This window comes from Lithobates pipiens, unplaced genomic scaffold, assembly GCF_037356315.1.
Source record: "Lithobates pipiens isolate NorthernLeopardFrog02 unplaced genomic scaffold, aLitPip1_a1.2 Scaffold_11, whole genome shotgun sequence".
NCBI lineage: Eukaryota > Metazoa > Chordata > Amphibia > Anura > Ranidae > Lithobates > Lithobates pipiens.
Window position 1 is genome coordinate 3,466,934 of NW_027507696.1, and position 13,221 is coordinate 3,480,154.

Consider the following 13,221-nt stretch of genomic DNA (forward strand, 5'->3'; position numbering starts at 1 on the left):
TCGGATTTTGTCCGATGGATTTTGTCCGACACTGGTGTTGCATACACACGGTCGGACAAAGTTGTCGTAAAATCCGATCTTTCAGAACGTGATGACGTTATTTCGTTACGACGGGACTACGTTCAGGCTAGTAGCCAATAGCTTTGGTTTAGGAATTTGATCTGAGCATGCGTGGCACTTTGTCCGATCGGAATTCTCTACAAACGATCGGACAAAGTCATATCGGATCATGTTGTCAGAAAATTTTATAGCCCAGCTCTAAAACTTTGTCGGCCGGATATTCCGACGGAAACAGTCCGATGGAGCCCACACACAGTCGGATTATCCGACAACACGGTCCGATCGGACATTTTCCGTCGGAATATCCGACCGTGTGTACAAGGGCTTATGAGTACATAATGAGCAAACAGGATTACAAAGCCTACATAGAAATATATATATTTTTTTTAAAGTAGCACGAATTAAGAACATAATATACATCAAGCTGATCTGGTTTACAGTCAAAAAATCACTCCCCTTCAGAACCGGAAATCTATTGAAGAGACACAAAACAGAATTTTACTGCACAGGGATGAAAAATAAACATCACATTTTGGCTACTATGTAACAAGTTGGTATGAATGGCTTTATTTTCATTCTGCATTACAATATGTTCATTTATATCACGATAAGGACAAGACAGCAGTAAAAAATTAGAGGCTCTAATCTTTCCCTACCAAGTCCAAAACTAAAAAAAGCCTATTTGTTCCACTTAAGGTGAACAAAAAAAAAAAAAGAAAAAAATTGTATTTTGTGAAAACGTTATAGAAGGTTTGCAGATTTGTACTATTGAATTCAGATTTTGTGTAGCACACTTCCAAAATTTGACATATGATCAATTTCGTAGTATAGCAAGTTCTTTGCCCCAAAATACTTCTCTAATCATAATCTGCATTTCAAAATTATAAAGCAATTCAGAGAATCCGGAAGGGACAATGCGGGTCTTTAAAGTGGTTGTATAGTCAAATTAGGGGACTTTTACCTACAGGAAAGCCTATAATAAGGCTTACCTGTAGGTAAAAAAAAAATATCTCCTAAACCTGGCTTTCATTTTAATGTGATTTAGCCATTACTAATCACCATATCAATATACAATGGTTTTTGTAATTTATTGTTCTTTTGTATACTAATTATTATTCATTTATTGCTAGTTTTGCACTTCCCCTGATGAAGCTAATTGCGAAACATGTTGGGACCAAGTACCGTCTGCCTCTCAATTTTCACCTCTGGGATCCCTCGTATTGAGTAATTGTGCAGAGTCTTCTGTATTACTGCATATTTTTTATGCTGTTTTAATTGTATTAATAAATCTATATCCATTTTTAATTACATTTTGTTATTTTTTGGTACAAAAGCACCGCAAAAATCCCCCTCTTCTTTCCTCTTTGCATATCTCCTAAACCTGTACGGTTTAGGAGATATTCCCCTCACAATATTAGCCGCTGACTGCAGCAGCGCATGCGCACAGGGGATTCTTGGCTGGAAGCCCGGCAGACGCCGAACACTGCCGGAGAGAAATGATGATATCGCGGCTCCAGCCACTCACGTGATACCCGGAAGAAACGCAGAGGGAACATGTCAGCTCCCTCGGCGTGGATCGGGACAGGTGTCGGGGCTCATTCTAAGGTAAGTATTTCATAATGAGGTAATATGCGGTGCATACTAGCTCATTATGCCTTTTCCTTTGCAGGTGAGCAAAAAAAATAAAAAAATTCAGCGGGTATACAACCGCTTTAAACAAGTCAGCATTGCAGTCACTTCAGAGAAGTGGCACTTATTTGTCCTCTTTTTTGGAAGATATACATACAGGTTATTCATTTTATTGAACTAAAAGCTTTTTCGTACAGGGTACATCTGTAGAAAATGTTATCTTTCCTTCTGTGCGTCCACCACTCAAGCTCAACGTGGACAAGGAAAACAACTCAGCGACCATATGCCTACAGGAAGTTTCCCTTCCACCGCTTAATACAATGGCAGAAACATGTGGCCATTCTGCATATAGTTTGAAAATAGATCTGCATATAACATGCAAATTAAGTGGGTACTGACTGGGTGCCGTGGGCCATAAGACATTTTTGTAAGCATACATAAGCTCCATGACTGTATAATAGTTGTCCTCCCATTGTAAATAGGAGGGGAAAACGTAGTGATTTTAGCAGATCTCTGTATTTTTAAAACAATGTGTTCTGTCATTATGTTAAATTTGAGAACTAGCAGGACCAAATTCAATGCACCGGGATGGTCTGTGTCAATAAATGCCTTTGACTCTGTTATTGTCTGGGTCAAAAGGGGACTTCAGGTGGGCTTTTGCGGCATAGGTCACCCCCATCCTCTCCAGGGTGTACTCACCGCTGCGTACAAAGTCCAGAGTTACCTGTGCAGAGACAATATAGAGAGAGAGAGAATATAAATTTATTTATTAATAGTCATATATATCATGTACATATAAAGCACATTTTGTTCTTATCATACAGGTTTTTTATAGCCACAGTAGTTTTTTTTTTAATAGCAACAGTTTGCACAGATCTTTACAACGTTAGGACAAACAGTAGTTACAATACAATTCAATAAAGGAGGAATCAGAGGGCCCTGCTCGTTAGAGCTTACAATCTAAAAGGAAGGGAGGGGGAGCTGACGGAGATAATAAAAGAACAGTTGTTAGGTGATGGCAGGATAGGCGTATCTGAAGAGAAAAATTTTAATGGACCACCTAAAATTTGATAGAGTAGGAGCTAGTCCAACAGATTGGGGTAGGGAATTCCAAAGGATGGGAGAGGCTGGAGGTAAGCACGGGAGGAGATGACAAGGGAACTAGACAGCAGGAGGTTTTGGGAGGAACGAACGTAGCGGTTTGGTTGATATTTTGAGTCTAGGTTAGTGATGTAGCTGGGGGCTGTGACGGAACCGACCCCACACTCTGATTGAGTGCTTCCGTCATATACCACTTCCTCCCAGCCTGAATATAGATATCAGATATTCCAACCGCTCCCAAGCACAAAACAAGGAGACACTTGCTTAGCTGCTCAACATGGACTCATTTATTAGAACCAAAATGCCAAGTATTTATAATACAGTAGAAGACTAAAACCTAACCTAATTAGCATGAGCTAATTATCTAAATCAAAACTCAGACTAGTTGACTGAGGGATAAGACTTTTCGGCTCCTAGCTCACTAACAATTCAATTGCAGGTTAATTAACACAAACAACAAACAACAATAGGTGAAATACCCTTTAGAATCTGTGTCAAGCCAGACTAGACTCATTTACATTATACAAGATACAGACAGGTGGCTGGAGGTGATGATATTAGCATCTAAGAGTTTGTGTCCCAATAGTGTGATTCAGTCTATTGCTAACATGGCATTTACATATTCAGAGTCTATGCGTCTTGGGGGGGGCACGGACCTGAATCCAAGTAATACCACCTCAGGGGTCCCCAGGCATACAGCTCACAAAGAGCACCGTTCCCCCAAATGCGAGGGCCCATAATCACAAGGCAAGAGGCTCGCGTTCAGTTCCCTCTAAGAGCCTCGGTTCCAGCTAGGTCTGTCACAGGGGCCAAGTTGTGGATGGCTTTGTAAGTTATTGTTAGCATTCTGAATTTATTTTGTCAGGTGAGTGGCAGACAATGGAGGGATTGGCAGAGAGGGGTAGCAGATGTTGAGAGGTTTGTAAGGTGGATGAGTCTGGCAGCAGCATTCACGATGGACTGAATAGGGTATTAGCCTATGCAAAGGTAAGCCAATGAGGAGGGAGTTGCAGTAATCAAGGTCGAGAGATAACCAGGGAGTGAATTAGGAGCTTTGTGGTGTAATTGGTTAGTAAGGTGTGTACTTTGGAGATGCTGCGGAGTGTCAGGTCACCTTGAGGTGAGGTGACAGGTGCACACCGTAGGGATCAGGAGTGCACCGCAAGGTTGTGGACCCTACGGCTGACTGCTGCAGACGGGGGACAGATCCCACCGGGGTTAGAGCGTAAGATTCCCTGGGACGCGGAGTCTAAGAGCCAGCAGGTGTTCACCAGCGCCTCTGGTGGTGAGGATGGACTTGGCTGCAACTGGCTCCAGGTCGCGACCCCCAGGGTCCCCCAGCTCACACCCACAGTAGGCAACAGGAGGATAGGGATGGTGAGGGACAAAGCCAAGGTCGGGGCCACAAGCAGACAAGAATAGTCGGGTACACGCCAAAAGGTCAGGATCACAGGCAAACAAGGATAGTCAAGACACGCCAAAGTCGGTAACGGAAAACAGTAGCAGAGCACACGGCAGGAAACAGGAAGCTAACACACAAAGGAATACACAATGGTTGATCAGCCCTGATGGCCTGCAGTGCACAGGTTAATATAGGGCTCCCTGATAGGGCCTGGGGTGGAGCCATGCTTAGAGGAGAGGTTATAAAAACCACCAGGTGGAAGTGGCTGGCCTCTTAGTCTGAAGACATGAGGGGAGGTAAGCAAACACAGGAAGATCACTGCATAACCATGACATGGAGGTTGAGGTGGCAAGCTTTGAAAAGTGATTGGATGTGGGGCCGAAAGGAGAGTTCAGAGTCCAGGATAACACCTGGCACCCTGGCATGTGGGGACGGGTGGATGGTTGTGCCCCTGATCTTGACAGAGAAGTCAGGGGAAGGGACACATGAGGGAGGACATATTATGTTTAAATTAAATATTCTATTTTACATGTATTATTTTTTATATTTAATTATAAAAAAATAAATATTCTATTTTATGGTTTGTTGGTTCTCTTAAGGTTTTTTAATGTCAATGTTCTTTTGTTTTTTGCGCATCGAGGCCTTCAGGTAAGATTGCGTAGGTCAAGCATTTTAATAAATAAAATAAATAAATATTTGTTTTAACCAAGTAGAAGTTCTTTGAGCCTAGGCCATCGACCCTTGATTATTGAGCCTGTATTTTACAAGCCTTAGCACCAGTAAACCAGCAGCACCTAATACTGTCCTCTAGAGGGCCCTACCAAAAGGATTACAGTTGTAAATGATGTCATTAACTAATGAGATAGAAAACAGCTGCTACAGAACTGATGAACTACTGTCTATACCCCTTACAGAATTCATTTTACCAAATGAGTGGCAGTGATTATAGAAAGTGTAGTGACAACTATTCTGTACCTTGGGGGGGCTAGTGTAATCGTCTGTATCCACCTTCTTAATGTCCGGCTGTCTGTAATTGGCAAGAGCCCTCATTTTAATAGATATAAAACTTGACTTTCAGAGGAAATCTTCAAATCAATATCCCAAGTCATGCACTGAACCAATTTATTTGATGTACCGTATATACTCGAGTATAGGCCGACCCGAATATAAGCCGAGGCCCCCAATTTACCCCCAAAAAAACTGGAAAACTTATTGACTCGTGTATAAGCCGAGGGTGAGACATGGCTGTCCATCCCTGTGTGTCCGTCCATCCCTGTGTGTGTGTCCGTCCATCCCTGTGTGTGTGTCCGTCCATCCATCCATCCCTGTGTGTGTGTCCATCCATCCATCCATCCATCCATCCATCCCTGTGTGTGTGTCCATCCATCCATCCATCCCTGTGTGTGTGTCCATCCATCCATCCATCCCTGTGTGTGTGTGTCCATCCATCCATCCCTGTGTGTGTGTGTCCGTGCAGCCTTGTGTGTGTGTCCAGCCTACCTGTGTCCCGAGCCTGTGTCCCGAGCCTCCGTCCCGAGCCTCCGTCCCGAGCCTCCGTCCCGAGCCTCCGTCCCGAGCCGCCGTCCCGAGCCGTCGTCCCGAGCCTCCTCCGTTCCAGGATCGCCGCTCTTCTCGGCGGCCATTCTAAAATTCAAAAGCCGCGCCTCCGCCTTCGCCTGTGATAGGCGGAACACTGAATTTCCCAGCAGCCTGTGTTCCGCCTATCACGGACATCGTCTCATCCTCGTCCGTAGTACGAGGATGAGCGGATGTCCGTGATAGGCGGAACACTGACTGCTGGGAAATTCAGTGTTCCGCCTATCACAGGCGAAGGCGGAGGCGGAGGCGCGGCTTTTGAATTTTAGAATGTCCGCTGTCTGTCTGCTCGATACGCTGATCGAGCAGTCAGACAGCGGTGACTCGAGTATAAGCCGAGGGGGCACTTTCAGCCTCAAAAAAGAGGCTGAAAATCTCGGCTTATACTCGAGTATATACGGTACTATAAAATTAGATTAATGGGCAGTCAGCTATTGGGCAACTCTGCTGTTGTGTTGTTGTCGCAGTGGAAGTGTATTAAGAATAAAACATTGATATGCAATGAGCAAAGAGGAAGAAACTGCGCTACGGAATAAGAATGATATTGGTCGGAAGCTGCAATTCAAATGTACACCAAAAATACACAAAACAAAAAGAGAAAAAAAGAGAACTGCGCTAACCTCAAATGCCCAAAGTGAATGGGGTATGTGTATGTGCCAAACCCACGATATGAGTCTTAGTGTCTTATTGTCTCTAAGACCACCTCAAAAATATAATGCATACTATTATATGTACAAATAAATAAAATTAAATACAAAAATGGGACACAGATACGTGTCAATAATGTGAATTACCCAAACGCAATACAGATTGTGTAGATCTCTGTGCATATGCCCCTAAAATAAAAAATTATTTTGTTTCCAATTTTTTACATAAAATAAATTATCAAAAAATATATATTCTGAGACACTATATATAATGTCCATGTAATTATATACCAAAATATTATAAAATGTCCATATGGTAAATAACACCGGTGAAGAAAAACTTCATGTGAAGAGCTGAATTAGAAGTGCACAAATTGAAAATCTTCTCCAGAAATATAATGTGCTTTTCCCATCACCGAATGAATGAATTGGCTCCTTACCAGATCCAAGCGACCCCCCGTTACAGAGGGTCACCACAGGCAAAAACAATCAAAGGATATCCGGGTAACGGTTCCCCCTCAGGCGATCCCGAATCTTTCACGCAATAGGGCTATGGCTGTTGCTCCACATGTCACTCCCAACTCAACGTGGTATCACATAGGGAAAAACATAGGCTCCAGATAGTGTAAAACCAATGATTTTAATTTGCAAAAAACGAACGTATACACTTACATAAAAGACTTTAAAAACAGGTTCAAAACAGAGGCGTGCACCGGCCGGACACACGCCAACGCAGAGACCAACCCGTCCTTCCTGGTCTGAAAAGAACGAACACGACTGGGGTGACGTCGACACGTTCGCACCGCCCTACGCGTTTCGTAATAATTTACGTCGTCCAGGGGCCCCTTGAGTTGGGAGTGACATGTGGAGCAACAGCCATAGCCCTATTGCGTGAAAGATTCGGGATCGCCTGAGGGGGAACCGTTACCCAGATATCCTTTGATTGTTTTTGCCTGTGGTGACCCTCTGTAACGGGGGGTCGCTTGGATCTGGTAAGGAGCCAATTCATTCATTCGGTGATGGGAAAAGCACATTATATTTCTGGAGAAGATTTTCAATTTGTGCACTTCTAATTCAGCTCTTCACATGAAGTTTTTCTTCACCGGTGTTATTTACCATATGGACATTTTATAATATTTTGGTATATAATTACATGGACATTATATATAGTGTCTCAGAATATATATTTTTTGATAATTTATTTTATGTAAAAAATTGGAAACAAAATAATTTTTTATTTTAGGGGCATATGCACAGAGATCTACACAATCTGTATTGCGTTTGGGTAATTCACATTATTGACACGTATCTGTGTCCCATTTTTGTATTTAATTTTATTTATTTGTACATATAATAGTATGCATTATATTTTTGAGGTGGTCTTAGAGACAATAAGACACTAAGACTCATATCATGGGTTTGGCACATACACATATCCCATTGATATGCAATGTCAAATGAATATTACCTCTGAATCTGATTAATGACATTGTAGAACTACTTACTGTTCCTGTGCCTGCATTTGCCAAGGACCTGTTTTATTATGTTTTACACATAAAACTAACTATGGAAACTATGTCCTGTCTTTATTAAGCCCCTGACATTTTTCTCGTTTAAACTTGGGGTACGCGTTATATGCCGATAAATACGGTAATGTATAGAAGGTAGGGCCCGAAAGTGATTCAAGCCCAGGGGCCCCCACCACCGCAAGTCCTGCCCTGGTCACCCCCGCTTCACTGCTGGGTCCCTGGCTTGGCACTCACAGATACTCATCAAGCTACACCCCTGCTGACACGTTAGGTCCCTGGCTTGGCACTCCACAAGCATCACCTCTACTGTCCTGCTGAGTCCCTGACTTGGCACTTGCTGATGCTTACCCTCTTCTTCACTGTCCTCGGCTGGCGAGAAGTCTGCTCTGGTACTGGCCTGAGCTTACTTACAATGGTCTCCGGTAGCAAGGTGGATGGTATTTTTGTGGCGACAGCTTCCCCTCTACCCTCCGACCACGACTGGTTCCCCCGGCCGGCGGAACCGTTACATCTGGTTGGACTACAAGCTGGCAGTCCCAACCCTGCACTACTTCTTGATAGGCTCTCAGATAGCCTAGCAGCCAGATGTCCACAGGATAGGCCTTCGTTTCTGGCCTAGCAGCCCGTGGCAATACAGCACACATCCACACAGTCTTCCAGGTGGCACAGTATCCCTGATCACCTGACTACACCCAAATAAATAAGTTCTCCCAGCAGGCCAAGGGACCCAAGAAAATCCCTACCCATTGGCTGAGATACCCATTCATTCCTAATCTGTCCTTGCAATGCCCTTGTTTTATCTAATGTCACCAGACACCCGCCCATTTAGTGACAGAAGAGAGAAGTGTAGCAATTCCAGAATTAGAGGGAAAAATTAATTGACCTCCTAACAATAGGCAACTATCACTTGGCAAATACATTTAATAGCAACCCTACCTAAACATCAGGGTGCTACATCTGCTTTGGGGTATATACCACTTAAAAAAAAGAACCACTGAGAAAAAAAAAGGGAGATTCTCTTTTTTATCCTTTTTATATGCCCGTTTTCTGTGAACGATTGTGCTGAGAATCCAGAAGCCATCATCTGCTGGGGAGGCACCACTTGTTATCATTGGATCCATGGATTTTCCCCAGCTATGTTGATTTCTGAAGCGGGGCATATACTTCATATTGAGGTAAGAGTCCAGAGAGCACTGGAGTGTGGTGTACACCAAGATTCCTTATTGAAGATTTCGTTTGATGCACATCTAGCATTTAATCCATCGGCAGGGGCGGACTGACCATTGGGCCACTCGGGCACTGCCCGAGGGCCCCGGGCCATTAGGGGGCCCCATCAGGGTTGCCAGCCTCAGTAAAACCAGGGACAGTATGTAAAAATCTGTGGGTTTTTTTACATCTGTATCCGAAATGTCCCTTACCGACATCCTTTTGGTCTAAAAAGCCTGAGATTATATCTGCCCCACCCCTCCAGTACCTTCTCAGCCAATAGAAACATGTCTGTGTATACTGTGTGATTGTATACTGTGTGTACATGTCTGTGTATACTGGGTGATTGTATACTGTGTGTGTATAATGTGTATAATCTCTGATTGCCCGGGGGCCCATAATCTCCTACTGCCCAGGGGCCCCATAAATTGTCAGTCCGCCCCTGTCCATCGGTCCATTATTGACAGAGTTTACTTTTTATCATTACATCACAAATATTTGTGTTGTAGTTTTATCCTATCAGGACCCTTTGGGACTCTACAATTTATTTGCACAGTTTGATATATACTTTGCACAATTGGCCTACATTATTTTGTACGACATATATTTATTTATTTCGCACAGGAGTTTATGCACTTTGCTATATTTTTTTTAGCCATTGGCACGTTTAATACATTTTGCACTAGAATATATTTTCTCATTTGCGCAGGAGATAGAAATTCACTTATTTATAAAGGAATTATTTACCGTATTTATCGGCATATAACACGCGCCGGCGTATAACACGAACCCCAAGTTTTGGAGGGAATTTTAAGGAAAAAAACTTTTATGGGGGAAATTTAAGGAAAAAAAACCTTACATTTAAATGCCCATCAATGCAGCCTTATCAGTGTCCATCTGAAGCCTCGTCAGTGTCATTTGCAGCCTTGCTATGCAGCCTGTCCGTCATTGCAGCCTTGTGCATCGTTGTCCCCTCAGTGATAATGTCAGCTTTTATTTTTAAAAATGGCGCCGCCGAGATGTCCTGTGTATCTTGGCGGCGCCCGGTAGTTCTTGGCGACTTTTGGCCGTCTTCGGCTGTACTCGGCCGCCGAGAAGGGAAAATCGCGGAGGATCGGCGTATAACACGCACCCACGATTTTCCCCTGATTTTAAGGGGAAAATAAGTGTGCGTTATACGCCGATAAATACGGTATTTAGAATTTCAGCTTATATATACACTACACAAAGTTGCGCTGATCACTTTTCTTTATCTATACCGAAAAAGCATTCAGCATTCTCAGGCTGCCTTTTTAGAAGAAACTAAACATTCAGTTCTTGCTTTGCCTCCTCTTCTCCCTGTCTGTGATCAGTTTTTGCTCTACCACCTTAACCAGGGCCGTCTTTAATACTAATCGGACCCTGGGCAAGAAATTTCTTGCCCCCCCCCCATGCAATTTCGCTCTTCACCTGCTCTGAGACATACAATAAATAGCAGCTAGACTTAAAATCAGTTTACTGTATCAGATCAGGCAACAATTGCAATTTGTTGCCAGAGGTTACAGCATATCATTACTGCTTACTGACTGGTTGCTAGAGGTTACAGCACACATTACGGCTCACTGATTAGCTGCTAGAGGTTACAGCAAATGATTTCTGCTTATTAATTGGTTGCTAGAGGTTACTGTACAGTATTACTGATCACTGATTGGTTGCTAGAGGTTACAGCACATCATCTCCTCGCTGCAGGGGGGCATGACCTACATATGAATGTCGCCTTTATTTACATATCAATACCGCCTGCCGCAGCTATTTACTTATGAATGCCGCTGCTATTTACATATGAATGCCGGTTATTTACATGTAAACACAGGGTCTGCAGGTGAGTCATCTGTACACAATAAGGCAGAGCTGGGCAGCATTAGTAGCAGCACTTCACACTGAGATATCAGGACACAGCACAGGGCTAAAACTTCAAAGGACAAGGGAATTTAAACTGGGATAGTTGGCAAGTATGGGGCAGCTGCTTTGGGCCCCACAACAACGACAGGGCCTAGGGCAGCTGCCCCTTTTGCCCTACCTTAATAACGGCCCTGGCCTTAACCCAAGCTACTATCACCTTCCTCTAGGCTCTCCAGCCATGAAGCCCCCCTCTCTAGCTATCCTCCCAATGGTTCATGATCAGGTTACCAACAGGCTCCTTCGCTTCCTCTCTCTTTCCCTAATCCACGATCATCTGCTGTTCACTTTTTCTCTTTCACTTTTCCTGGTACTTGATCATCTTATGCTCTGTCTCTTCTTTCTTAAAATCATGGAAATCTCCTGCACTACCCTCACATAAAATACAGTCTACTTTGACAGTAATGAATACCTGTTTGTGTTTTGAATTACTCCTCAGGCACCAAAAACACACGTCTTCTAGTTTATTATAAAAATATCTTCTATCTGACAAACTCCAAAACATTTACATAATATTCCAAAAATGTATATTTCTCACTGAGAGCAGTTTCCGTAAAGTCATTATTCCTTCACAGATTTTAATTTGGCAGACAGCTCACTGATTGATACTCTGTAAAAAGAAAAAAAAAAAAAAACACTCCCATATATTGTAAGTGAATGGAACCGCACTGCAGTCTTGAGCCGAAGACTTGACTTAGCCCTTGTACACACGGTCGGAGATTCCGACGGAAGGTGTCCTATCGGACCGTTTTGTTGGATAATCCGACTGTGTGTGGTCTCCATCGGACTGTTACCATCGGAGTATCCGACGGACAAAGTTTTTCAACTTGTCCGTAAAATTTTCCGACAGCATGATCCGATCATGTGTCGCCTACTCCGACGGACAAAGTGCCACGCATGCTCAGATCAAAATCCTAGACCAAAGCTATTGGCTACTAGCCTGAACGTAGTCCCGTCGTAACGAAATAACGTCATCACATTTTGTACAATCGGATTTTCCGACAACTTTTTCCGGCCATGTTTATGCAACAGTTTCAGACAAAATCCGTCGGACAAAATCCAATGGATTTGGTTGTCAGAATGTCCGACCGTGTGTACAAGGGCTTACAGTTGTGGCTCATTTCCACAATTTATGCTCAGATACAGCAGTATGGCCTCCTGAAAGCCTGTTAACCTCCTTTTTTTTCCTCTAAAAAGCAATCCACTGCAGATTGCTTTTCAGGGGGCAGTATACAATGCTGTTTGTGTGAAAGGAACCAAACTGTCGGCAGATATGACAGCGAGATGGTGTAATGTAAAGAGACCCTGTCACCAAATTAAAAAAATTGCAAAAAAAAAAAAAACCTCAAGTATTTATAATGCATATTTTTATTTACTTATGCGTCTTTGAACTTCCTAGGAAAACTGACTAGTCAAATTCCTAGCACAGGCCCCTCTCTCTACTTGCACATCATAGCCTTCTCCTCTTTTGGGAGTGTCTAGTTACTGTCTGAGTTGTCCTAGCTCCTTAGCACCTCTCTTTGCCTCCCTATATAGCCTTTTATGCAGTTGCTGGGAAGTAAATTACTATAGATTGTCACTTGAGTGACAGCTGGTGCTGTGGTCATCACATTCAAGAGTCACATTCAAGCAGTCTCTGGGCTAATGGATGTCTACACAAGTGAGGCGTTTACAGTAGGGTGACCAGACATCCCCGGTTTCCGGGGACAGTCCCTGGATTGAGGACACTGTCCGCAGACCAAGTCTGTCGCTGCTTTTGTCCCCGGATTGGATTTGAACAGGGACTGGGGCAATTTCAAAGACAGTCAGTGCAGAATAAAAAATAAAAAAAATCAGAATTACACACCTCCGCTCCGCCACTCCTACTAGCTTAGGGGGGTGTAGTTTTTCTCCATTATCTGTGCCCCTTTCTGATGATGATGTGCTGGTCGGAGCGGAGGGAATATTTCTTCAGTTTCGGGAGCATGCCCATTCAGCTCTACTCGCATGTTCTTCTGACTTGGCTCAAGTCCCGGCCAGCCACCTACCTGCTTATCTCCTTGCCTTCCCTGGCGGAGTGATCTTCCTCTCCTCCCCACCCAGTAGTAGCCGGGGCCCGGAGAGTTATGCCCTG

At 43.6% G+C, this 13,221-nt stretch overlaps 1 protein-coding gene across 1 annotated transcript in view; it reads right to left on the reverse strand.

The window, feature by feature from the left end:
* Positions 1-604: 604 nt before the first annotated feature.
* SARDH (sarcosine dehydrogenase) overlaps positions 605-13,221 on the reverse strand; it is a 147,765-nt gene continuing 135,148 nt past the window's right edge. The window contains exon 21 of the mRNA XM_077468194.1: positions 605-2,413. Coding sequence (XP_077324320.1) covers positions 2,288-2,413 — 126 coding nt within the window. The 3' untranslated portion in view covers positions 605-2,287. The remainder of the gene's footprint in view (positions 2,414-13,221) is intronic.